Source organism: Mus caroli, unplaced genomic scaffold, assembly GCF_978045245.1.
Source record: "Mus caroli unplaced genomic scaffold, Mus_caroli_1 scaffold_17, whole genome shotgun sequence".
Classification (NCBI taxonomy): Eukaryota; Metazoa; Chordata; class Mammalia; order Rodentia; family Muridae; genus Mus; species Mus caroli.
Genome location: NW_028227272.1, coordinates 88,617,908 through 88,644,945, shown reverse-complemented (window position 1 = coordinate 88,644,945; position 27,038 = coordinate 88,617,908). Strand labels below are relative to the sequence as shown.

The following is a 27,038-nucleotide window of genomic DNA, read 5'->3' as shown; positions in this document are numbered from 1 at the left end:
CGCGTTCTCAGCGACGCCGGCCTCGCAGCAGGAGAGCCGCCAGCTGCGCGCGCCCGGCCGGAAGCGGCCACCGGGAAATCTGTTGGGCGGGGCGGCACGGCCTGGCACGCATGCTCCGTCGGGGCGGGCCCGTGGCGGGGCGGGGCCTCAGGAGCCTCCAGTCCGTGAGCAGCGCGGGGTCTGGGCGGGGCCGGGGCGCGCGGGAAGCCCCGGCAGGGCTGCGGAGCTGCCTCGGTGCTGCGCAATGGCTGTCTCGGTGCCCGGCTACTCGCCTAGCTTCAAGAGGCCGCCTGAGACCGTGCGGCTCCGCCGGAAAAGGTCTCGGGACCATGGTGCCGCCGTGCCCGCCTCACTGCCGGAGCCCGCGCCCCGCCGCGCCGCGCTGGCGGCTGGGCTGCCCTTGCGCCCCTTCCCGACCGCGGGCGGCAGAGGAGGCGCCGCCGCGACCATCGCCCGCAGGAACCCTTTCGCCCGCCTGGACAACCGGCCGCGAGTCTCCGACGAGGCCAGCGAAGAGCCGCTCCGCGGTCCTCAGGGGGCGTCGGGCCCGGTGAGTCTCCGCGTCCGGCAGCCGGGTGTCAGGGGTGGGAATGGGCGCGAACAGCCGCCGCAGGCTGATGTCCCGAGCTGGGGCGGGGGAGGGGGTGGCTGCCCTCGAAGACCTGTAAGAAGGACTTAGGGATGGATACACGGGAAGGTGGCTCGAAAAGTCCTCAGAACTGGGATGGAAAGCCACAGAATCTGCCTTCTCACCATCCTTCAAGACCTTTTTCTCAGGCACTTGAAATTACTGTGGACTGTTGAAGATAAATCGGGTCAGAATTTACAAATGTTGGTTTTACTCATAAAGCTTTTTTGGAACTTTTGGTCTAAGATTTATGTATCAGTTATTAAATGCGTCAAAGTCTGGCCTTTCCTCCCGTTTAGATATGTTCAGGCACAAATCTGCAGTGAAACAAATGGTACAGTATGGATGTGAGCTTCCACTCACTCTCCTGAGAAACTGGTGTGCCAGGTGAGCCCTTACATAGTTCACATTCCCTCATCGCTTAGGTTTTAAAAGGACAACTCGTTTCTTACCCTCAGCTTCTAGATCCCAATGAAGAAAATAACTTGCTGTGGGAGGACGCCTCATCTCATGAAAGAACTGGCACGGAACTGTCCCAGGTACTTTTAAAAACTACATTTCTTTGTGCCACAAGTGTGTGTGTAGAGGTCAGTCCCTCCACTGTGCGAGTAAGAGGCTTGAACTCAGGTTGTCAGGTAGGCCAGAAGCAAGTGCCTCTACCTTCTGAGCCATCTCAATGGCTTAGCCTAGGAAATACTTTCAAAAGGCTGAATATAATGTATATTCTAATAAACATACTTCTCAAAAGCTTTTCTCTTGAAAAAATTAGTTCTAGGAACGAATTCAAAGTCTGGGACTGAACCTCAGTTTGTAAAAATGCTTGCCTAATGTTGAAAGACCTCGGGGCTGGAGATCTCCAGGAATCCCATGGATCGCATGGGACACGACGCTGCACACTTAGAGCTGTCTCAGTGGACTGAAGGAGGGATTGCCAGGCGTTTGATAGCATCCTCAGATGCAGAGACAGTTGAGGCCAGCCTGGGACACATGAGAACCTTCTCTGAGAAGAAAAGAGAAACTTGAGAGTGATTATTTCTATACAGGTGTTTTGATACTAGACATGGGCTCTGGTGGCCAAAGCCTGCTTTGTGCTGGGGATCAAGCCCAACACTTCCTACAAGTTGAGAAGCAGTCTGCCCTCCCTCGCTCATAGTTACAGGTAGATGCATTTTTCCCCCTCTGGGAACAGGCTGAGAGTGCCCAAGACCCATGCTAGTGTTCACATAGTCTTCGGGAGGCAGTTCCCTGACAGGATCTTTGTATGATGTTCCCTAAGGGAGTGGCCAATACGGACTTGTGCAGCTAGTTGACTATAATTGTTTTTTCTTTGTATGTTTTTTTTTTTTTTAAACTGCAGGTAATGTTTTTAAAACCCTTTAAAAGTTCTACCAAGATTGCTAAGCCTAAAGAAAGAGCTTTTGTCTCTAAACTATTGTCTCAATAGTTCTGAGCCTTACAAGAGACTTTTTAAATACTAAGAACGTAAGTGGGCTTAGAGGCAGAGGCAAGTGGATCTTTGCATTTGAGACCAGCCTGGTCTATAAGAGTGAGTTCCAGGAGAGCAAGCGCCATGCAGAGAAACTCTCTGGGGCTGGGGGGGGGGGGAGGGGGTAGAGGATGGATACTGGAAACATTTCTACTTTGCTGTCTATAGTATAGAAGTATGAAAACTCAGACGTGAGCCAGGACCCTCCAGCCCCGCCCCACCTGGCTTTATGTACTTTATGTCCTCTCGGGTCAGTTCTCTCCCTCCGACTCAAACTGTCAGCCTTAGTGGCACGTGCTATTACCCAGTGAGTCATCTCTGTGCTCTGAGACCTCTCAATAGCTTAGTTTACCTCCCTCCCGACTTGTTAGGTATAATCCATTTTTAATATTAGACCATTCATAAATTTTGACATTTAGCAACCAGGAGTAGAACTGATACCTCTTTATTAAAAGATTTTCCTTGAAATACTAATTTTTGTATTCTTTGTTTTCCTAAGAGTCAACGTGTATCGTTGTCTGAATCGGACACTTGGTCGTCAGATGGTACTGAGTTACCTGTGGACTGGAGTATTAAAACCCGACTCCTTTTCACCTCTTCTCAACCCTTTTCCTGGGCAGATCATTTGAAAGCACAGGAAGAAGCCCAAGGACTTGTCCAGCATTGTAGGGCAACAGAAGTGACTTTACCCCAGAGTATACAGGTAAGTCCGAAATGAAGGAGCCTGAGAGGAAGGGATGTATGTTCGTGTGTATGTGTGTGTGTGTGTGTGTCTGCGTGTGTATGTGTGTCTGCGTCTGCACATTGCAGGTATCAGGACAGAGTCTAAGGATCTAGTTTTGTGTCCCGGTCTTTCCTTCTCTGCCTTGTTGCCTTGAAACAGGGATTGTATGAGCTTAGGGCTCATTTTCTTTAGCTAGTCTGGTGGCATGGCCATGCCAGCAACTCTCCTGGCTCCACTCTCCTCAGTCCTGGGGTCACAGTCAGGCACAGGATAATCTCAACTTGTTGTCTGGGTCCCGAGTTCCAAACTCAGGTTCCTGTAATGCTGTTAATCTCCAGCCCCTGTCAACCTAGGCTAGTGTTTCAAATTAAGTATAGAAGGCTCTTTCCTCAATGTAACATGAGCTGTTCTTCTGACATGTATAGAGTCCAGAAGTTGATGTCATTTCTCCCAAAAGGTACTTTCACTTCCTGTTTGTCAGGTTAAGAAGTGCTCAGTACAGCTAGAGACTGGAGATAAAACAGTAGTGTAGGCAGGCAGTGTCCTCTCTAAACCATCCTTTTCTTAGGTTTTTAAGAAAACATAGACAATTGAATTACAGTAGCTGATGAAGTTTTGCTCATTGTTTGTTGGTGTTTGTGGTTTTGTTAAGTTTGTCAGTTTTTGAGACAGGGTCTTAGTGTATTGTATAGCCCTGGCTGTCTTGGAACTCACTTTATATACTAGACTAACCTCGAACTCACAGAGACCTGCCTGCCTCTGCCTCTCGAGTGCTGGGTATACTGTGGTTCTTAATAAATTAAATAATAAATGAATTCTAGAATGGCCTCAGAGTAGTTTAATTATCATGAAGCAGCTCATGAATGCAGACTAGGTTGTAACGGTTTGCTGAAAATAGGACTTAAGATATATTTCTGGATAAATAGATGAGGAAAGTTTGTACTTAGTGGGGTTCACTACTTTTGAGGCTGCATGCCCCAGGGGTGGGGGGACTTGGTGCTGTCCTATGGGAAGAGTCCTCCATGCACACCCCTCTTCCGATCATCCAGTAGCTCGCCATTGTTCTCAGGGAAGGCAGAGACAGAATGTCCCATCTCCACGAGTGTGCTCTCTCCAGTGCGGGGTCAACACACACTTTGCTGTCCAGAAAGCAAATGTGGGCTGCATTTTAACCTCTTAGCAGTTGCTAAGGTCTCCCTTGTAATTATTGTACTAAGAATTCTTAGACTGGGCTACAAAGACGGCTCAGAGGTGAAGAGAGAACACTGCTCCTCTTGAGGACCCACATTCCCACTGCTCCTCCTGAGAGAGGACCCACGTTCCCACTGCTCAGAGCTCCAGCTCCAGGCCTTCTACTGGCACCTATAATATAGTACAGGCAAACAAAAAATTAAAAATAAAAATCATTTCTGGGGAGTGGTGGGGGTGTTTGAGGCACAATCTTTCCACATAGCCCTGACTTTCCTGGGACTCCTTATGCAGTCCAGACTGGCCTCTCGTAGGTCATCCTTCCTCCTAATTGCTGGGATTAAGGGTGTGTGCCATTTATCCCCAACTAACAAATAAAAATCTTCTTAGAAAATTGATTAGACTAAGTGTGTGATATGTTCAGTGTTTCTAGTGAAATGTCACCTTCGTGGTGAGTAAAAGTCACCTCTCTCCCCACTGAAATTTAGGATCCCAAACTGTCCACTGTGCTGCGCTGCGCCTTCCAGCAGGCTCTGGTCTACTGGCTTCACCCTGCCTTTTCATGGCTGCCACTCTTCCCTCGAATTGGAGCTGATAGGAAAATGGCTGCAAAGACAAGCCCATGGTCAGCTGATGAGACCCTGCAGCATGCTTTAATGAGCGACTGGTAAGATAGCGCATTGCAGAGGTGAGCGTGCGGAGTATTTTATGAGCTTTAGTTTTGTTTTTCCTTTTCTCCCTGCTGGCGGCTGGGTGTCAGCGGAAGGGCTGATGCTGAGTAGCTCTCTGTGTTTGGGGATGTTGTCAGACACGTAGTGACCAGGACTTACATTTGCTTTTTCCCAACGTGACCATTATCAGCTGTATAGTACACAGTGTATAATGTATGTCCTGGACAAACAGAGCAAAAGGTAAGTCTTCCAGCTTCTTGTCAGTCGATGCTTTCTCATCAGAAGTTGTTCATGGTTTGGGACCAGGTAAAAAAGCTGCTTGAAAGAACATCTGCAGCCCTCAAATGCAAAATTACACAACTTCAGAAACTCAACTCAGTATTTGAAATGTTGGGTTTTTATCTACATGTTAGAAAAAAATTAATTAACAATTAAATTCATTCAGAATTGAATTTAAAATATTTTAACACCTGGAAACCCTTCCTTCCTCCCTAGGTCTGTGAGTCTCACGTCTCTGTATAACCTGCTGAGGACAAAGCTTTGTCCCTATTTCTACGTCTGCTCCTATCAGTTCACCGTCCTGTTCCGGGCAGCAGGACTGGCTGGAAGCAGTGTGATCACGGCGCTCATATCCCCTACGACAAGAGGCTTAAGAGAAGCTATGAGAAACGAAGGTAATAGCTGCAGCTTTGAAGGCAAGACTCCTCTTGCCTTAAATGCTAAACTTTAGGGGCTGGAGGGAAGACTTCGTGTTAACAAGCATGGGTTGTTCTTACCTAGGACCTGGGTTTAATTCCCAGCATCCCCGTGATGGCTAAAAGCCTTCCAACTATAGCCCCAGGGGATCAGATGTGCCCTCTGTAAGCACCAGACACATAAGTGGTTCCCGGACACAAACACCTATAGGCACTAAAAAAAAAAAAAAAAAAAAAATTCATCTTTTATAATTGGTCATCAGTATTTTATGAGCTTTAGTTTTGTTTTTCCTTTTCTCCCTGCTGGTCAAGGCATCTGAAATGTGTCTGGAAGTTACTTATGTCCCCTTTCTGAACTCTGAGGTAAAGCACACATTAGGTCCTGTAAGGCACTGCCTTATTGAATATACTCTGCTTTTTAAAACAAATTGGACACTTATTTTGTATGTATGCATGTGTTTCTGTGGGCACACACATACCAAGGCACACATGTAGAGACAGCTTCAAAGAGTCCTTCCATTCCATTAATGTGAGTTCTAGGATGTGAACTCAGATGTCATAAAACTTGGCAGATTCTGCCCACTAAACCCTCTCACCAGTCCTAGATTCTTTGATATTAAAAATCGTCTAACCTTTCCTTTAATAATTTTAAAACCATGCTATCTGCTCAGTTAGTGGGTCTAGAAAGGGCAGAAAGGAGAGACAAGTCCCTTTTTATAGAAAACTTAGTCTGTGTAGCCTGAAAGTAGGACACTCCTGGTTAATGGAAGAAAATTGGATTATATTTTCTGATGTAGGTATTGAATTTTCTCTGCCTTTACTAGAAGAAATTGGCCCTAAGAAGAAAGTTCGAGACCCAAGCCTGGAATCTGAGGAGTACGTAATCATAAGCCCTTTGCATATTCACTTTCATGAGTTCTCTAATTCAAACTCAAGGCCGTCGGTTTGTAACAGCATCAGCTCTGTGACTATGTGCTTCTAACTATAGAGTTTCCTAGGGAGCAGACAGTCAGTGACGAAGATGAAGAGGAGAGTTTTTCTTGGCTGGAAGAGATAGGCGTGCAAGATCAAATTAAGAAGCCAGACGTGATCTCTATCAAGCTGTATCCTTTCTGTTAAGAACTTCCACTGGGTTAGGGATTCTAACACTGGTTTAACACAGTCCTTGCTGCTCAAGTATGAGTGTTTGTTGGTTTCTCATATTCAGATGGTCAGCATTTCATTCAAGCTGTGACTGAGACTGGAAGGCCCAGGTCTCTGGAGCCCGCCCACCCAGGCAGCTGGCTGCGCCTCTGTGGGTTACTTTTGCTTTCCTTGACTGTTGTCTTCAGACGTAAAGAAAAACATGAAGTACAAATGGACCACAGACCTGAGTCTGTCGTACTGGTGAAAGGACTCAACACCTTCAAACTGCTCAATTTTTTGATCAACTGCAAGAGTTTAGTTGCTACCTCAGGTGCACAGGCAGGTCTCCCACCCACTCTCTTATCCCCAGTAGCCTTCCGAGGTGCCTCCATGCAAATGCTTAAGGTAAGTGTTTACTTCATCTACATACAGTCCAGCAACTTGGTTGTTTATGTAAACCTGGGCTCTCTGTAATTCTGGCTGTCCTGGACATAGACCACTCTGATCTCAAGTTTACAGAGATCCACCTGCCTCTGCCTCCTGAGTGCTGGGATTAAAAGCGAGTGCCACCGTTCCTAGCTCAAATTCTCAATTTTTAAAAAATAATTCTAGGGACTGGGGAGATGGCTCAGTATTTAAATATGAGCACTGGCTGCTCTTGCAGAAGACCCAAATTCAGTTCCCAGCACCCACATGGTGGTCACAGCCATTGGTAACTTCAGTGCCAAGGGTTCTGATGCCTTCTTACCCCCACAGAGAGCAGGCACAACTGGGTGTGCATACATTTGAGAAAATACAAGGCCAGTCGTTGTGGCCATACCTTTAATCCCAGCACACGGGAGGCAGAGGCAAGCAGATCTCAGTGAGTTAAGGAACAGTAAGGCCTACATAGTAAGACCCGATCTCAAAAAAATGTGTGTGTATATGTGTGTGTGGTGTGTATATATATAGCATATAAACAAGTTTTCATAATTGTAAACTGTTCTTGCATACTTTGGGCTCTGTGTCGGCACTGAGACTGCATGGGGGAAGAGGCCTACTAGACAAGCAGCTTGATCCAAGTCGAATTCACAGGAGTTTTGTTTTTGCTTGAGAGCTAGGTGACATGAGTTATGTCAAATCCCTTTTACTAATTTTCTGTACCACATGACTTTTTTTTAAATGTTCTGAAGGCACGGAGCAGTAATGTAAAGACGCAAGCTCTTTCTGGATACAGCGATAAGTTTAGTTTGGATATCACAGGTCCTGTCATGCCTCATGCATTGCATTCTATGAGCATGCTACTCCGATCTTCACAGAGAGGGTCCTTCTCTGCAGGACTGTATGCACACGAGCCAACTGCAGTATTCAATGTTGGCCTGTCTCTGGATAAAGAACTGGACAGAGTAAGTAGACTCAGTCATACCCTGTATCCTCTTGCTGGGGTAAATGTCACTTATGCCAAATTTATATCGTTTGAAAACAAGTTACAAATTAATATCTACATGCACATAAGATAAATTTCACGAATTTAGGAAACGCTAAATATTAATTCCTGATTCCTTTGTAGTTTATGGAAATACGGATTTACCCCAGCTATTTTTCCCGTTTCTCATGTCTGTGTACATAACTTGCAGTTCTGCATGTGTTTAAGCGTACCTGGGAGTAAGTGAGCTCACCCCGAGCTGCTCTTCTACCTCGGTCATCAGTGTAGTTTTTTCCTCAAGACCTGAATGTCCGAACGTGGCTAGTCTTGCTAGCTGGTCTCTGTGTGCCACCTTCAGACGAATTACAAGTGCAAACCATGTCTGCCCAGCATTCTTGGGCGTTCTAGATAGCCTCCAACTCTGGTTATCACACTTGTACAGCAAGTGTTTTAACACTAAACCATCTTCAAGCCTTAGTTACTTATTTTGGATTGACTTTTTAAAGATAGTTTACAGTCCTTTAATTGGCCCGGTATCTATCAAGCCTAATAGACTAGTTAATTTAGGATTTTCATACTACAGAAATTATTAGGATCATCTTCTAGCTGTGATTGACTGAGCCATTTATTGGCAAGTCTTTATGGGGATTATTAAAAACTTGGTGTTCCAAGCAGCAAGAGAGAGGGGTCAGCAGTTAAGAAAACTGACTGCTCTTCCAGAGGTCCCGAGTTCAATTCCCAGCAACTACATGGTGGTTCATAACCATCTGTAATGGGATCGCTCTTCTGGTGTGTCTGAAGACAGCTCTGGTGTACTTGTATAAATCTTTTAAAAACAACAAAACCTCGGTGTTCAAGAACTAATGTGCTTTATGGCTGTGGACTTGTGTTTTTGCAGAAAGTTGCTCATAAGGACCTTGCTAACTGTGGGCTGCATCCTAAAACCCTGGAGCAGCTCAGTCAGACGCCAGTGCTGGGGAAGTCATCCTTGCGGAGTGTGGAAATGAGTGACTACATTTTAAATTGGAGATCCTGAACACCAAAGTAAGCCTAAAAGGAATCTGAGGAAAAAGCTTCCTAGCAAGGAAATGCAAGATTCGTAGGCCTCTGGCTTTTAAAGTTCGTTTGGAAGAATATATTTTAAAATACTGAAATGTTCTTAAACATTTTTATATTAACTTATTACATGCAATAGCATTAGGTTTTAAATCAAGATTTTGCTTTTATTATTTTCATACATTTTCAGAGATGAAGATGCAAGGAGCTTCCTTAATACCTCAGATAATTCAAATAAGAGTTCTATCCCTGCAACTTATTGTTAACCTGAGTGGAAAAGTCAGTGTTTTATTACAATTGAGAAACTGAGAGTACCTGTAGCAATTATTCCAGTGGAGACTAATGCTCAGAACAAAAGCATCCACATTGTACCTTAGACGAGCAGTGAGTTCTTTCAAGACGTAGGGAAATCAGCATTTTTACTAATGATTTCTAGTTCCTCTGCTCTGTTTGGTCTTATGTGTCAAGTCAGATGGTAGGCTATTTTGTACTTCATCTAAGTGCTGGGTGCTCAGTCATGTCACACTATTATAGTCATACTATTTAGTATGCTTACAGGTAATCTGTGTTTGCATGTGTGTATAAAATTCAGCATTTTTAAATAAACGTGCATAGAAATCACAAGAATTGGTAAGAAACAAATAGTGCTTAGTTATATGTGTTCCATAAAAGCCAGAGAATAAGACACAACATTTATTCCAGAGAAGTTTGTATTTGGGCCTTAAGCTTTTGAAAATAAAGTTTAGAGACATAGCATATGAATACCACTGTAATACACATGAATATTCTATCAGACCCTAAAAAATTAACATAAACTTAAACTTCCTCAGTCAACAAAATAGCGGCTGGTTGCCAATTTTTATTAGATAAGTTGGTTACAGCATTTTTATTATTTACGTCTATCTAGGTGTAGCTGAAATTCAAAATGCACATCAAAGTAAAACTATATCACAACTCAAGCCATACTAATATGTACTTGGCCTCTGAAGTAAAATTCTAGTTGGACTTCCATTTTGACTTCCTTCTTATGACCCAAGTCAAGTGGCTTTAATGGGAATGCAGGACTTAGTACTGATCATGACACAATGTATCACTTTCTCTTAGTAATCTCTACAAAAAGGGGGAGATGGTGGCATTAGCCCTGTGGAACAGATCTTGCTTCACTACCTTAATAACACTGGCCCAGTATCTGTCCAGCAGAACCCATTGTGAAATAGTACAAGGTGCACAGCCCTTCACTGATTACAGGCAAGTGTTACAGCAGCCTAGCCGTAAGGAAGGGAAGTTACATCATAGTACAAAATACAGTATAAAAGCGTTATTTAACATTCCACACTGAATATTACTGATGCCCTCAAACAATTGTTTTGATGTTAGCCACTTAAACAAATACATCACTAAGGTAAACAATATAAACATACCAAAACCCTGTATGGTTAAATACAATTTCCATGGTACAAAAACGAAAGCCTGGAGATGTTTGTACAGATTGCTTTTTACACAATGTCTTAAATTGTGAAATATTTACAACATTAAGGAGGAAATACATTGTGATGCAGAGTAAAATTATCTGAATGATTAATATAAAACCTCAATCTATCTACGTGAGGCACTCCTGAAGCAAGTGGCATTAGCCATGAGGTCCTTTGGTACAAGGCCCATTGCTTGAAGAACCACAGTAGCTGCTGTGGCTTTAGCATGCTTCTTATTAGGGCTGGCAAAGCTGGGCTGGTAAGCGCTTCCATTTATCAATACCTATTCAAGAAAAACATACAATTGGGCTGGTAAGGGCTTCCATTTCTCAATACCTATTCAAGAAAAACATACAATAAGAACAGCATCAAACTTTAATATCTATTAGCTTTGTACTTTTTCACTAAATTCTAAAAATAACTATAAATTACAAACCCCACATTATAGAAATTACTCTCAGCCCAGAAGCAACAAATGATTTTAAAAAGGAAACTGCAAAATAAATGCAAGTCTCCGTACTATTTTTAAAAGCCCTAATAAAAGTATCCCCACATTCCACTAGAAAATACATTTCGCCCATACATACCCTCCCCCCTTTAATTTTGTACCCTTTTTATAAAAACCCACTTTACCCACCCACAGAATATTAATACTGATTATATCACACTCATCCCTTAACCCTCTATCATAAATATGTAATTAGTATGTAAGTTCATATTTACCCTAAAGAGGAAATGTTTGCGATGATCAGGGCCACTGTCATGGACCAAGAGAAATTCAGGTGGTTGCCACCTTCTCTTATTACAGATTTCCATCAAGGCAGACACAGGATGTTTGCCTGTAGAGAGAAAAACAACTAGTTATAAAAGATTCCCATCAACTTTGCAAGGAATTGTGAATTGAAGGTATGGGTAAAAGCAAGAACAGGTCAGCAGGGCTGTTCTCACCTGATAAGTCTTTCATTGCAGCAGAGAAGTTCCCAGACCGCTTTTGTGCTCTCTCTCCTACTGCAACAAGACCTTAAGAGGAGAAGGGAAAAAAAAGGCAAATTTACTATTACACCTAAAAATGTAATAGATGGAGAAAAGATACCTCTCACTACTGAAACCTAAAAACCCATTCCTTCAACTAAAATCCTCAGATGACAAGTCTTAATTTTCCTTTATAATCATATACCTACGAAGAGATAAAACTAAAGGGGCCAGAGAAATAGCTCAGTCAACACAGCACTTGCATAAGGATCTGAGCCTGAGTTCAGAAAAGCCAGCTGTGTTGGCACAGATTAGTAGTCCCAGCACTAGGGTGACAGGCAGGTGGGGTCCCTCGTGGGCTCCAGGCCAGTAGGACTGCCTCCCAAATGAAGGTGGACAGTGCCCAAATGACGCGACATCAGCGTGTACAGATGAGTGTCAGGTATCCGTGAGCATCTCAGAGTTAAAACTCTAAGGTGGTAGCTACTAACTACAAGTAACTTTACAAATTCATCATCTTTTAAAACAGCGAATAAAGAATGTGGTCGCCCAAAATACAAAGGAAGATAGACGAAATCTTCTATCAAGTCAGTACCCGCTGTCCTAACAAATTCCTAAGTTAACATCTTCCTGAAAAAGGCAGTCACTCACTACACAGGAATAATGCCATAAAGCCCCAACAGTGTTCTTCCCACTTTCCATGTGTCTTTAAACAGCAAACATTCGGCTAATCCATTGTTAAGAACACACTAGACTATGTATCTCTCAAACCTGTTCTAGGACACAGCCACTGTCTGAGAAGCCATACCTACATTGTGTTGAGGAATTTCCATGTGGATGTGCCCTAGAATTCTAACACACTGAATGGATTCTTGTCAAGTTTTTAAAAATCAGGCCTAAACTGTATGGTGTGGCACATGCCTATAATCCAAAATTTTGGGAAGGTTAAGGCAGGAGAATTGTAGACAGGATTTCTCTTTGTAGCATGTCTGTGGTGGAACTTTCAGAGTAGAGCAAGCTCTCAAACCTAAGAGATCAAAGACATGCACTACCACTCCCAGCCTCCATATAAATACCTAAGGACTTAAACAATGAAGTCAGTGAACAGCTTGTGGTGACTCCTCCCTGAATCTGCCTGGTAACACCTCAGAAATAAAGATAAGCGAATAAACCAACAGTGCTGACGCAGGCAGCCCCAGACACGGCAGAGGATAACTACAAGTTCAAGGCCACTCAAGACCCTGTCTCAGAAGACAACAAACAAGCTGGAGAGACGGCTCAGCTGTTTGCAAGCAGTGGCTGTTCTTCCAGAGCACTGATTAGATTCCATGCAACCACGTGGCCGCTCACAACCATAGGGGATGCAAGGCCCTCCTCTGGGCTCTATGGGCACACACAGACAAAACAGCCACATAGACAAACCATTTAAAAACAGACGATGGATCAAGAGGATGGTTTAATGGGTAAAGATGCTTGGCGTATCATTCATGCACCCATATACAATAAATGTAGCAAGGGAAAAGACAACAAGCATATGTGGTCTCTCTTAACAACAAAAACAAGATTCATTTTCTTAAGTCATATGCAGACTTTCATTCCTAATAGTGACTAACACAAGGCAAGTTGTCCTTTAAAAGCTCAAACTAGTATGTTATCCATCTGTAGAAATAAGCTGATATGTGTGGAAAATGTGTTAAAAGGTTTCTCCAGCAAAGAGTTGTTCACTATTTGTGTATCTAGTTCATGGTCACAAGGACCAAAATAGGGTTTTGTTTTTTGTTTTGTTTTAAAAGACAAAGAGGTAATGAGGCTCAAGTATATAACTGAAAAAGTATTAACTTCAGGAAGAACTTACCTTTTCGGTCTGTCTTAAAATCAACAAGGATGGGTTCCTTATTTCCTTCTTTGTTCTTTCCTAATCCTTCTCCTTCTCTCCAGCCCATTTTTCTCATCAAAACAGCTCCCATTCCTCCAGTTACTGGGGCTGCTCTTAAGAACTGATCCTATCCAAAGGAAAAAAAAAGGTAAAATGCCCCCATTTTACAGTTAGAACTGAAATACAGAGTTAATGGTAACTTAAGAAAAGAAAATCTTACGTCTAGATCTGTAATAGCATTCAACTTAAGTTCTTCTATACTCAACATGTTCTGTAGCATATGTTCTAATTATAATTACCAACACTTTGAAAGTCAAATGGCAATTGTAACAGTAGCCCCTCGGTGCCCCCCTCCAAAAACAACAACAACAACAGGAGCACTCCTGTTTTCGTCCACTATTTAGGTTCACTGGTATCTCTTCTTAGCTTGCAAAATAAAAAGAAGGCAATGTTAAAACAGTCAATATATTATCTCAGGTAACCTAATTTATGAGTAAAGCCTAGACATTGTTTTAAAAGTTTGGACACTGAAGAAACATACAGTTGTCATCCAGGTTTCTTCCCCACTCTATTATAAGGCAAGTATCAATATTTTTACTTAGAAAATCCCTATGAAACAAAATAAATTTACATGTAAATAAGCTGGAAGATAAGCACATGAAACACCCTGTAAGTATACCACACGTAACTCAATTCCTCTAAGACCTGGCTTGATGTTAAAAGGCTTTTAAGAAACTCCTTAAATGTTTACATACCTAGGCCTCGGTAGCAGCAGTGTTGTGAATAGTACGGCTGGCACTGACCGGGGCAAGAAGACAGCTACAAGGATTTGGCCCTGAAACAAGTTTCCATACAGAGGGGTGAAAGTTCACAGGTTATTCTGTGAACAATCATCTCTCTTGTATCCAACCCACTGAACCATAATTTCCATCAAAGCAGCAAAGCACTTAATGTCCTAAGCTGCACAACTGTGTGCACCAGCACGGTCAGCAGTCAGTGGTCTCCAGTTAAGAAATGTCCAGTGCCTCTTTTTACTTTTTAAAAGTATCAATGCAAATCTACCAGTGATGGATTCTGCTGTTGAACTGTGTGTGTTTGCTTTTGTTTCTTTCTAATTGAAACATCTCCGAACCATGTTTTATTTCCAATCATTACGGCATTTTAGGTTAATGCTCTGCCAAATATATATCCAGTCATTACAAAATCAGCAAGTATGCACGTATTTCCTTCTTTGGGTAAGTTAATACTTAACACTCACGTTTTTACAGTACAGTAAGATGCATACACTGTTTCCCAGCTTTATAATTAAATGTTGGGAAGAAAACATGCCAATGACATGTGACTAGACATTAAGTTCAACAAGGTGCTCTGATGGAAGGAGGCAGCTGTAGAGGTAAAAACACACCCCTGGTTCAGTTCCTCATTTGGTGCAGGCCATGCATTGTGGATGTATAAAAAGAAAAGTTAGCTGGTACTTGGATAGCAACTGCCTTGATGCTACACACCTAGAATGACTTTACTTACTTCCGGGTTCATCTCCCCCTCTTTTCCAGGAAACACTCCTAAAAAAAAGGGCAGCTGTACAGACAGAGTACAATATAAATCCCCAATTAACCCCGTTTTCCAGTTCTGCTTCTGTTTGCTATTATATTATCTTCACATCCCTCTATTCCCAGTATAAAAAACCTGTCTTAATCTAATGAGATCACACAATAACCAACAATTATTATGAAATCAAGTCCTAAGTCATTTGAGAAAATAAAGGTCCTTTGAATCAATTACCTTTTAAATATTTTACTAGTGAATGAATGAGTATACTGATGAAATATTTCCTTTATATTAAGTTAGAAGTATTCTAAAACAAACTAAAGAACACAGAGGGTGTTTATTGGCATTCCCTGTGGATTTTAATACACAATGACAGTGCTGGTCCAAGAAAAAGCCAAATGACCCTTTCAATATATCTTCTAAACATGGTTGGTTAATGGGTATAAACAAAACTTATGAATGAAATGATTGCCTCTAAATGTCCTGGCCCATTTTAATAAACTAGCGCTCTTGTGGTTTTCATGAAGCAGATACTCTCGAGTGCATACAAACTGTTCTACTTTTACTGCTGACTTCTGTAACGGACAGAAAGCCTGCTCTGATGAACACGTAACGCAGCAAAATGATTTGCTTTTTAGATTATATTCTATACAAAATATAAAGCAAATTCATTTTACAGGCTCAAGTAAACATTGACTACTTACAAACTGAAAAACAGCAAAAGTATATTCAGGACAAAGTATTTAGGGAGCCACTTGTGAAGTCAAGCCTCACCCTGGACCTTACTTGCCTTCACCTGCTCTTTCTTTATACAGAAGCACAGTTGCAGCACACTTCACAGTCAACGTCCTTACAGATGCTTCTCTGTACCAAGCACTGTGCATCAACTATTATGTGCATAAATACTCAAAAATACTTTGTACCTAACTTCCTGTAATCCTTAGCACCAGATGAATGAAGGATTCAATATGGGGCTCTGTGGTAGAAACTTACTCATTACAACCTAATGCGAGGTCCCAAGTTTTAAATCCAATGTCACAAAAAAACTGATCACGTAATTCTTCCCTACTTTTCAACTATCACTTTCATAATTTATACAAAGTATTAGTATATAAAATAAATCCAATTATTATTATTCCTTTTTTTCCCCAAAACTAATCCCTAGGTATATATTCGTGCAACCATTTAAGGGGAAAACCAGGCAAGCACAATGAGGATGTATGGTGCCTTATATTAATCTGTTAATAAGAGACTCACAGGTAATGAATGCTTCTGCTATGAAACTGTTATGGTATTAAATGTCCAAGACAACCCAAACTTTCTCTTGAAAACGTGAGCACACCCATGAATAACACTCACTCCAGTTCTACAAACAGTAAGTACCCTTCTCTCTGCCATTCTCTGAGGCAGTTACAAGACCCTGTCTCCAGCCCCTTGACACTTGGGAGACACAAATTCCAAGGAATTACTTGCCCACGATCACACAAGGAGTCAGGAGTACAGCAGGACAAAGAAACCTTCCCAATCCGAGAGACCACGCAGCCTCCCAGTTTCCTGAAACAAATTTCCCATCACCCGTCCAACCAAACCACAGCCCTTCAGCAGACCTTGTTTCTTCAGAAAACCCCTTTATAACCACCTAAGACTCCCCCAACAATGAGGTAGCCGTAGGTGGAGTTGACAAATCCCACTGCAGGAACCTGAGACCGGGTGGGCGCACTACATCTTCGCAGCATGGGATGTCCGTCCTCTCCCTTGACTTTAGGTCTTACATATCCTGTTTTTTCATGAAGTCAGTGGTTCTCAAATTGAGCCTGTGGATCACCAGAGGCCACCAGGACCTAAATGGTGGTCCACAGATAGTTATCTCCAGCCCATCCCACCCTGTTACCACCCCTTTCACAACTGCCCACCCCACATTCAAGCCACCCTCCCCCCCTCCAGCCTCTCAGTCCCAGGACAAGGTTACCACATGCAGCACTAATTAGGGCCTCCCAACCACTTGCTGTATCTAATAGCTGACCACCATATAGGGACCTGGGGCTAGACGTCATAGGAGGCAGGAGCAAAGGCATTTATAGGCGGTGCAGGCACTATGAGAGGACAAGGACAGGAATGGAATATTAGGGTGGCAAAGGGTTCTTGGGGATAGTGATCCACCAAAACTAAGCCTGTAATAAAGTATCCCATGATGAAAGCTGTTGAGAAGCACTGCTCTGAAATGATTAGGTTAGTAGTCCAATAGGAACTGCAGAGTATCTGAACAGCGTCTGCTACAGTTAGCATTCAAAACAGTCAAGGAAAACCACCCCCACCAAAACCAACAGCAAAAGAACAACCTCAGATACAAAGTGAGCGGCTCTTGAGCCCTAGTTACACATTTGGCATTGCCTGTGTCAGGCTCTCCAGCCGTCGTCAGTGTCCGTCCTGGAGCATACACACAGATTTACTCAGGAACTTAGGTTAGTTACCTGCCTCTGCATTTCTAATGTACTATTATAAAAACACAAAAACAACACAAAAACAACTTAGCTTTGTATTTTTTGACAGTTTGTACCTTTTTAATCCAGGCTTGGGCACCAGTATTAGCCAGCTGTTCCTGTGTCAGGACTTGCACTCCTGTACTTCCTGTGAACTGCCCAGGGATAGAGTTCAACTGAGCCCAGGCGTCAATCTGAGGAAAAAGAAGCCATCTTCACTAAGTCAAATTACTGATCTGATCAAAGTGCCACACTGGTAACAGTTTAATTCACTGAGGAAAAAAAGGATTTGGTACCTAAAATGGCCAAATAGTGTTATTTTTTTCTAAGTCTTTCAAATAAGTGTTATAGCATTCCATAAAATCCACTAACGCAATGGAAGGTATTCCCTGTATCTCCAACAAAAAATTATCACTATAACACTCTTTCTTTAAAATAACAGATAGGTGGAAAACTGTTGTCATGGCCAAAGCTCTGTTTGCCATCTGAGCTATCATACCTAGGTGTTCACATGAATGCCAAGACAGTCTAAATCGCTGGCTACTCCTATGGGATAATGAGCTATCCCTATCTAGGCATAATATAAAAAAATGATCAACAGAAAACTATTTTTTTAAAAAGTAGACATCGCTAACCAACTAGTGTGTAATGCAATCAAGTGCCATTTATACTGCATTTAATGCATACCTAGTATTGCAAGTTTGCTTTGCTAAAACATGGGAAATAACAGTTATACTTCATGTAAGACTTAATCCTAGCCACGGTATGTAATGAGCATTTTCTCGGTGATTCTTAGGTCAGGTCGTTTTGAGTTCCTATGAACCAAGTGTAACAAGCATAAACTGACAGTCTAGTCCCTGCGAGCATAGCCTGCCCTGTAATGACTCAGCCATCTAGTTAGTGAGACTCTCATGTAAGCATTAGAGATGGCCACATACCCGTTCTTGAGCTCGGTTTAACATACTCATGGCTTCAAGGTCAAATGCATTCTCACTGAGCCTCTTCTGAGCAAGTGCCCGTTCACTCATTGCTGTTGAAATGTCCACAGGCTAAGGAAGAAAACAGAGATAATTATCCCAAATTACCACAGTCCCCTAATACTCTTAGATGCTACATATAAAAAATAAACAATAGTCTATATATTAAGATTCTTGGAAAAGAGAAGATTCAAAAGGCAAAGAGGGCACTCCTGGAAAATAGAAGACATTTAAGGTAAGTCAGTCATCAAGTATTGAGAGGCAGAACTAAGTTGACTGATTTCATCTGTGAATTGTCTACAATATCAAACTGTAACTGTTGCGTTTCACTATGGACTTGTAACTTGTGCTCTGTACTAACAAGCCACTTCATTTAAGATGGTAGTTTTACCTTTACTCATTCCTCATACTCTACTTGATAATGACTGTAACTTCCAGAGTAGTGAGCAAGATCTGTGGATAAGCACACGGACCACCACAACAATCTGTATGGCTCTCCCTCACCACCATGCTTCCTGGGAGCAGAGCTGGGCATGGATAGGCTTTGGTCCTGAGAACCCACAACCTTGATAAACATTCAGTAGATAATTTGAATTTACAAACACTTATTACCATAAATCCTCCCCCCAAATACTGTCAATCCACCTCTTCAACCTAAGGCGAAGGTTGAGGTGTAGTTCAGTGGCCTGGTGTGTGTTAGGTACAATTTCTTTATAAGATGGAAACAAAGCCCTTGTGGTAAGCAGATGTAATTTTAACTTTTTAAAAGCCACCCTTAAAGGAAATTCTTAGCTATCAGATTTGTTAAAGCTTAACCACAGACCAAAAGCCTTGTGAAATTATTTGAGTTTTGTTTATAACATGAACTCAGTTCTATCCACACACTATTTTTTCATCATTTAACCTAACAGTACTTTCCAGTTATTTCACATAATTTTTTATAAAATATGTGATATAAGAAATTACTTTTTTCACAAAGAATCAATAGTAGATACTACTTGCAAATTACAAATAAATCAGTAAGATAGCTTTCTTTTTTTTTTTAAGTAGAAGCTGATGAAATCTCACTGTATACTGTGTATAGTTCCTAGAAAAATAAATCTATTAGGACTAAGAATAATATTTTATGTATAAGAACTAAGTGTCCTTTTTTCCAACTTCAAATTCCCTTATATATTATTTCTCTTATCTTTATTAAAATTACCCAAGACTCTGACTAAATCATTTTTCTACAAAGCATACTTTTCTGACATAAAATGCAAAAAAGCCCATATTTTGTGCTTATTAGACTATTTACTTTGAATGAAAGCTCTTACTTGCTTAGTAAATTATCCAGGCCCAATATTTTTTAAAGCCTAAAGACAACCTATATATAATCACACCAACACACTGTATTCACCTTTTGTTTTTACTGTGAGTTGATTTAATCCCGGAACTCAAGAATGTGCTCCATGTGATTCCTGGGTTTTTCAATGTGAATATAGTTATTTCAAACCAAAATTTATGTTCCCTAGGCCTCCCTGAGACGTCACCTAAACTGTCAAGTGGAATTATCCCACCAAGCCGCCAAATGAGACGTGAACGATCTCATGGCTTTGGTTTAAGAACAATTTGCAAATCTAAGTGATAGGGTGTTAGTTAGGGTCCAGGGAGAAACTAAAATCTAAGGCACTGGGGAAAATGTGTCTGCTCACTCCAGTCAGACTCTCCAATTTCCAACTATAAGCCATAAAAAAATGCACTTAGCTCTAAAAGCTAAATCTTCTCCATCCTTTATAGACATCTTTACCTACAATATTTTTCTTGGAAATGTTATTGAGAAATAACATAACTACTCCTTCTAGCCCAAAACAGACCTTTGGTAAGTTTCCTATGAAATTTACATTTCACTGTAAAAGGCATGTTTAATATAATGACCTTGATGTTTAAATTGCAACTGTTTCCTAGTACAACTGCAGTTACTCAGCAGGCTTAGCAAGTGAAGCACCAAGTCCCCATCCTAACTGAGCGTGAGGACAGCCTCGGCTGGGAGAGTCACCTTAGAGCATCTATCTCCCCACAAGGACAGGACTGTGGTTACATCTCCAGCACCACAAAAGATGAGGGAAAGTTTTTAAGATCTATAATATTTTACCCAGCTTTTCGAGGCAATCCATATTATATACTAAAACATAAAGGACTAACCACAGTCCCCAAACCAAATGTTACATAGCCTGATTAAAACACAAAATACAAGAGCTGGCTGAGCATAGTGGCACACACCTTTAATCCGAGCACTTAGGAGGGAGAGGCACATGGCCCTGGGTTTGAGGCCAGCCTGATCTACATAAAGAGTTCAGGCCAGCCAAAGGTATGTTGAGATCACGTCTTAAAACAAATGAACAAACAAAAAACAAACCAAAAAAAAAAAAAATCTACACAGCTAACAACTTAGAATTTCAGGAAATTAATGGTTGATGATTGTTACATTTAAAAGTTTTAAAATCTTAACCAGCCTATTAAACAAACATGAAAAATGTCCCAAGATAAAGCCCTTCTACAAACTAAGAAATTTTTAAAAACTCTGTAAGACATTTGTCCCATTATTACCACACTTTGTTTCCACTGATAGATGAGCAGGTCACCTTGCTTCCCAATGTCTGAGATGCGTCTGTAAAGGAACTACGTGGTAGCACTACTCTAGGTACTACCCAGGAGACCGCTCAGTCTCCCTCCCTCACGTTAATAACAATCCCATTGCTCGCAGGTCCTCTAAAAACTGCCACTATTGCAAGTTATCTGGTTTCGTGGCCTGTAATCACACACGCACACACACAAGGCTCCCTTTTACAGTGTGGGCTTTAACTTCTCCTCCATCCACTTTGCTTAAGCCCAGGGATTTCTATAAATAAAAAGAGTGTATTGTAAGAATTTCACAGAATTTCAGTGACTGATAGACAAAGGCTAAAGGTAAAAAGTTAAGTGTGATAGGCAGGCTAAACTACATTATTTTCTACACAGGCGACTGCAGTCACCTCAAACAGTATAAAAGAAAATCTAACAAAAAATACCTAAAGAAAAACAACTCGAGCATATAAAGCATTTACAATAGTTAACAAAATTATTAAAATGGACTGGTTATACAATATGCTGTCAACTTCAAAATGAAAAGGCATATCAACATAGAACATCTCTAAGTCACTGTTTTTTAATGAATTGTGAATATTTTTATTATTCAGAATTGTATAGCATAATTGAGTTTATTTAAATGAATTAATATTTTTCTCCTAAGTGCTTCAGAGAAATTCGGGATTAACAGCTTATAAAAATCTAGAGAAACAGGAGTCACAAAGCCCCACATCATTCTGGAGTGTCTAATCCAAGAGCCTGTACTTCTGCTGCAGTTGCAGTTTTCATCCTTGTCAAGATTTACTGCTGGTAAACTTCATAAACTAAGAGCTTCCAATTTCAAGAGAATTTTAGCTAATAGGATGTAGATAGATCCAGTAATACAAACCCGACAAACTGCTTGAGACAGAAATGTTGTTAACATCCAAGCAATAACTAGAGCTGGGCGGCTCTAAAGCAAATGTATGTGTACATCCCAGATTAGTGGTTCTGAGCACAGTCGGATCACCCACTTGCACATCTGTTCTACTCTAATGCCCTGAACAATGACCTGCGCTGACCTTGTTCAACAACTGCCCTGGAGGACTGCTCTTTTAATACTTTCCAACTTTTTTGTTTATAACTCAGATTCACACAAATCTGGTGAACGTTCTGTAGTCCCTCCTTCCTGAGGATGCTCCTGGCTGGTTTCTGGAAGACGATGCTATGGCAGAAGGATCTGATGAGTCGTTTTCCACAACATGGACTTATGCAGTTCCATCCGTGTCTATTCGCTCACATCAGCACACTCAGGTGCAAGACAGTTGTGGGATTAGGAATTACAAAGACAACTTAGCCCTTATGAAGATAAAATTCTGTCATCTTTGCTGAAATGTTTTATGGTCAAGACTGGAGAACTATAAACTTCAGTTATACTTATTAAAACAACAAAGACTGATTTCTAAAAACTACCTTGCCTTTAAAAAAATGTTACTCAAAAAACAAAGCAAGCCTCATTTGAAGCCCTACTAGAATCAGAAGGGTCATTGCTCCCAGTGTCAACCTAAGTACTCCTAAGTACAACCCTAAGTACTACAAAGTAGTACCCGCAGGTACCTACTAAGTGCCAACTGCCTATTACTGTTTGTCAGCTTTTCTCTGGCACCTTGAACACTGTCACAGAAATACAGATTTGAATGCAAATCAATTCTGTCCCTTTGCTCTTAAAAAGCTCAGGATTCTGCAGTTCCTTTCTATAGTCCAAGTCCAAATCTCTGCCTGAGCAGATCCGAGCTCACCCGCACGCCTCTCCCAAGGACGACATCAGCTTTATTCACCTGAGCAGGGGAGCCTTCCATCTGTGCAGTGTTGCCATCCTCTCTCAACACTGCCCCTCACTGAGAACCTAACTTCTGATGGGAAATGAGGCTAATGCCTCAATGAGTGATGAGAGTGAAGATGGCAGTCCTAAGTTATAATCATACTTTTTCTTGGTCAGAAAGTATAACTAACCTGTACACTAAGCTCTTTCCCCATGGCTCAACAGTTATCCTTCATTCTCTCAGGGAAATCTGTAACAATTCTACAATTTACTCAGTCTTGGCCACATAGGAGATTCTTGCCTGGCTATCTATGTTCTTTCCAACTGTTTCAATGCTTACGTTGTAATAAATTACTAAAAGCGCACATATCAGGACATCTAAATCTGTACAGCCCTCACCTGGTTTATATCCGGCTTCTACAAGAAGATTAAGTTAGCTGTAAATGTCAGTTAGCTTTCCCTCCTGAGATGTGGCAGTAGCCTGATTTGGGGATTAGTAAATGAGCACTAAACTTGTAACGCACTGTTCCAAACCAGCTTCTCTTCTCCTCCCTGGTGATGGGATAGTTTGCTTCTCTTGTTGAACTCCATGGGAATACTGACCACCACCTTTAACTATAAATCAGCTAGCCGCACTGGCACTTAGGTTCAGCATTACTATAGAGAACTGCTCCCATTCAAAATGCCGCAGGTCAAAAAAACACAGTGAAAATGTCGCCTTTGAATTTCTCTGGGGAAAGTACTGCATGAAAAAGTTTGAGTTCTGTTTACTTTGATTCATAAGATTTATCTGTAGAATTGCAAGTGTTTACTGGAAAATGTTTATGGCCAAAGTAGGGAACCTCAAGTGAAGAGTTGAGGTCTCTCAGACCTACATATCCCAGAACTGCAAGACAAAGGAGTCCATAAGGGCATCAGGTATCTAAGTCCAACACCTGGACAACAAGGGCAAGGTGGCGGCTGCTGGTCTAATTCCCACCCCCCACTCAAGTCTCCGCCCGCCCCGGTCCCCAAGCGTGATTTTGCACAACAAGTTAAATAAAAGTAAACTGTTTATTAAAAGACACAGCAAAGATACAGATACAGAGATACATACAAAGATACAGATATATATATATATTTACATATATATACAGTTTTGCTGTTCTCATGTGCACTGTATTTATTAGCAGCACAGTACTTAATCAGGCGGCATTTTAATGGGGTTGTTTTGACATTTGGCATTGTTACTGTGTCATTTTGACAAGATACAACTATTGCCTTGAGAAATTTCAATATGTAAATTCCACTCCTCCAACTTTTAATAGTAGCAAAGAGGGGAAGGAGAAGGGAATGGAGAAGCAAGGCTGAACACAGGTTAAACACAAGAATTCAAAAGGGCTAAGGTAGCACAAGGAAGGGGACTTACTGAAAACCCAGAGAAATAGTAAGATACTATCACGTAAGGGCAATGGGCTGTGAACCTCAAGATGTTGACATCAGCCTAAAAGAACTTTTTCAATGCAGTTCTTGTGTTGAACCTGAGATCTGCCTTCTCTCCCCTCAATCCCTCCACCCAATAAACTTGCTACCACCAAAATCTAGAGCTATAGAGCCTTGAAGCAAAACGGGAAGCTAAATAGTTGTACCTTGGGCTACCTTCCCACAAGTGCATGGAGGGCCCAATGTTGGGTAGGGATGTGATAACACTTTTCTCTGCAATTCGATGCTTTTCACTTTGTGGTTTCGTTCCACAAAGTGAATTGCATCGAGTTACTGTCAAATGAGAAGCTGCGGGTTGTTTCATCTGTCGTTTAACCCGGCCCTGCCGTTTAACCCGGCCCTAAGAAGAGTGAAACAGAATCCAAATCAGATATAAAATAACAATAAAATGGAAGATTCAGATTATTAAAACAAACATGTGGTGTTCCTCCTACTTACCTCTGAGGGCAAGCTGCTGCTGAAAACATTATCATCATCTTTGCTTTCTTCACCATTTTTCTCTACTGGAACCCACTCTCCATAAACACTATCCGCTTCCTTTTTCCGATGTTGCGATCCGGATGACACAGGAAACTCCTTTGTTAACGTTACTTGGCTTTTCGGTGGAGTTGGCTTTGCTGCAGCAATCTGAAATATAGTATTTAATTAGAACCCACTGGTAACAGACACACCATCTATAGCTTCTAACCAATTCCAATGCAGTCGAAAGGAAAAGGAGTTAAGCCTACATCCTCAAACATCCTAGGCACACACACTCCCACACAACAACTCTCCCGGCCCTATGTTCAGGAGATGCCGTCACTACTCATCACCACAGTTAAACAGCCCCACGAGCCGTGCTGCTTCATCAGCCATAGCACTTTACTAATACTCACATTCAAATTGAAAAAAATGGGCTTGGGTTCACTGAGTTTAAAGGGATGATGATAAAAAGGAGGTTCTTCTTCCTCTTCATCCGAAACATGAGGTTTATTCACTATTACATCATCATCTTCTTTACTCTGTGCAATCTGTTTGCATTTCTTTAAAGTAAAAACAAACAAAAGATGAATATGGCTTACAAAAACAGCATGTAATTTTAAAAAAAAATATTTTAAGATCAATTTCAAGTAATCAATATTTATGATAGCTTATAAAACCGTAATTTAGATCATTAACTATTATTTAAACACACAATGGCTGCTCAGTCAGTCAACAACATTTATTGAGCACCTACTATGTGCAGAGCACTGTACTGGGCACTGTCTTGGGAAAAAATACAAAAAAAAAAAAAACAAAAAAAAAACCAAAACAAAACAAAAAAAAAAAAAAAAAAGGAAGGAAGAGAAAAGAAAAGAAGAAAAGAAAAAGATAAAAAAGGGAAAGACATGGTCCCTGCTCCAAAGGAGCTTACAATCTAATACGAGACAAAAGTACATACACATGAAGTAATTGAAGAACCTTTTTACAGAGCAACACAATAACAAGTGCAAACTGATATAATACAAACGGTACATAAGTGCTAAAAGAACAAACGCTTAGGAGAATATTCAGGCAGGGTTTAAGGATCAAAGAATATTCCTTCAAGAGTTCTAAGCAAAATTCCCACAGTAAAGAACGAGAATAGGAAGGAAAGGGAAGTCATCTTGGTCAGGTGGTGGGGAGAATTTGGGAGAGACTTGTCAGAGGGACAAGAACGCTGAAGATGAGGCAAACAGCAGCAAGCGCTGAGCGTTCACAGAGCTTTAGATAAAGGGCTTGCATTTGGTAAGTAAGCAATAGAGACTTTTTGCTAGGTCTTTTTGAAGTTATAATTTATACTATATGAGTCTAAGTGAAGAAACAAATTAAGAAACTTTATAACCCCCAAATGTGTGGTAAAAGATTTTAAACATTTGTGGCAGGGTAAATAGTAACATCTCTCTCCATAAATGTTTTTTAAAATTTATTTCAGGACTGTAACTTAAGAATGGAAAATAAGGCATGATGGAGAGGGCACAATTGATGCAGTCCAACACAGAAAGTCAATTCCTTCCTCAGAAGCAAAGGACAGATTCCATTTATAAAAAGGTTAAGAGTAAATTTTAGTAGACCTGTCTATACAAGCAGAATTTATCACATCTATTATCAATTGAAAATATTACAATAGAATTAAAAAGCTCAATTAGCCAAAAACACAAGAGTGTGTCTATCAAGCATATAACCAATGGAACAGAGTATGTTGACAGTGGCAGGCTGGCATAAGGCTAGCCAATAACAAGTTTCAGCATATGAAACAGTGTGTTATTTCTGGATCCTAGCAGCAATATTTCAGCGTCTTCCCTCACACACACAAAAAAATATTAAAGTAAAACAAAGCTTCCCCCAAAAGCCTCAATTTCAAAAGATCAAATTTTTAAAAACAAAAATAAGTATATTTAAAATATGTTACTGCCAAAACCCGAACCGCAGGAAGAACTGATAATGGCCGGCCATTATCGCCAATGGCTGGTACCAAACAGCCAAAACCCGAAATGTTGATGCGAAAGAAGTTCCTTTCAGGCAATGGCCAGCTATTCTCATTAATTTCCAAGCTCCGGTGGCAAAAGATCATTTCTGAAGATTGTCTGTGTCTTTGCGTATATGCAGTACACTCTTGGCGATCAGTGAACACGTCGTGAATGGAAACGAAACTGTAGGCGAGCTTCCGCGTGTTGCTCACTCAACACCTCCTCCATTCACACGAACCGTTCCACTCCTCAGTCAGTTTGGCTTCTAAAACTGGAAAGCAAAAGTAATGGGAAGTAACTTTTTAGCTAGCGGAGCTTAGCCATCCCGGATAATGGCCTGCTAAACAGAGCTTCTGCCGCTGCCACATCTGTATTTC

The 27,038-nt window shown here is 41.3% G+C and overlaps 2 protein-coding genes across 11 annotated transcripts in view; one reads left to right on the top strand and one right to left on the bottom strand.

Annotated features, from left to right (window-relative positions):
• The first annotated feature begins 216 nt into the window (after positions 1–216).
• Donson (DNA replication fork stabilization factor DONSON) lies at positions 217–22,297 on the top strand. Of its 2 annotated transcripts, XM_021184628.3 has the most exons (11): positions 217–550; positions 1,087–1,167; positions 2,614–2,817; positions 4,515–4,693; positions 5,193–5,371; positions 6,190–6,268; positions 6,391–6,495; positions 6,724–6,922; positions 7,690–7,902; positions 8,821–8,966; positions 22,039–22,297. In XM_021184628.3, exons 1-10 carry the CDS (start codon positions 245–247, stop codon positions 8,956–8,958), a joined length of 1,683 nt encoding a protein of 560 aa, XP_021040287.1. In that variant the 5' UTR covers positions 217–244; the 3' UTR covers positions 8,959–8,966; positions 22,039–22,297. The 2 variants fall into 2 exon arrangements, with proteins under 2 accessions (XP_021040287.1, XP_021040286.1); XM_021184627.3 differs by lacking the exon at positions 22,039–22,297 and having other exon boundaries at positions 8,821–9,817.
• Positions 9,801–27,038, bottom strand: part of Son (SON DNA and RNA binding protein) — a 31,807-nt gene continuing 14,569 nt past the window's right edge. For 2 of the 9 annotated variants that reach the window (XM_021184620.2, XM_085832333.1), the window contains 8 exons: positions 25,069–25,215; positions 24,632–24,820; positions 18,265–18,375; positions 17,404–17,520; positions 13,278–13,425; positions 11,399–11,470; positions 11,174–11,289; positions 9,801–10,733 (listed from right to left, as the gene is read on the bottom strand). In XM_021184620.2, coding sequence (XP_021040279.2) covers positions 10,575–10,733; positions 11,174–11,289; positions 11,399–11,470; positions 13,278–13,425; positions 17,404–17,520; positions 18,265–18,375; positions 24,632–24,820; positions 25,069–25,215 — 1,059 coding nt within the window. In that variant the 3' untranslated portion in view covers positions 9,801–10,574. Of the gene's footprint in view, positions 10,787–11,173; positions 11,290–11,398; positions 11,471–13,277; positions 13,426–14,052; positions 16,940–17,403; positions 17,521–18,264; positions 18,376–23,767; positions 24,534–24,631; positions 24,821–25,068; positions 25,216–25,489; positions 26,933–27,038 lie in introns of those variants that run through there. The other 7 variants (XM_021184621.2, XR_015045758.1, XR_003835161.2 and 4 more) reach the window with 7 other exon arrangements.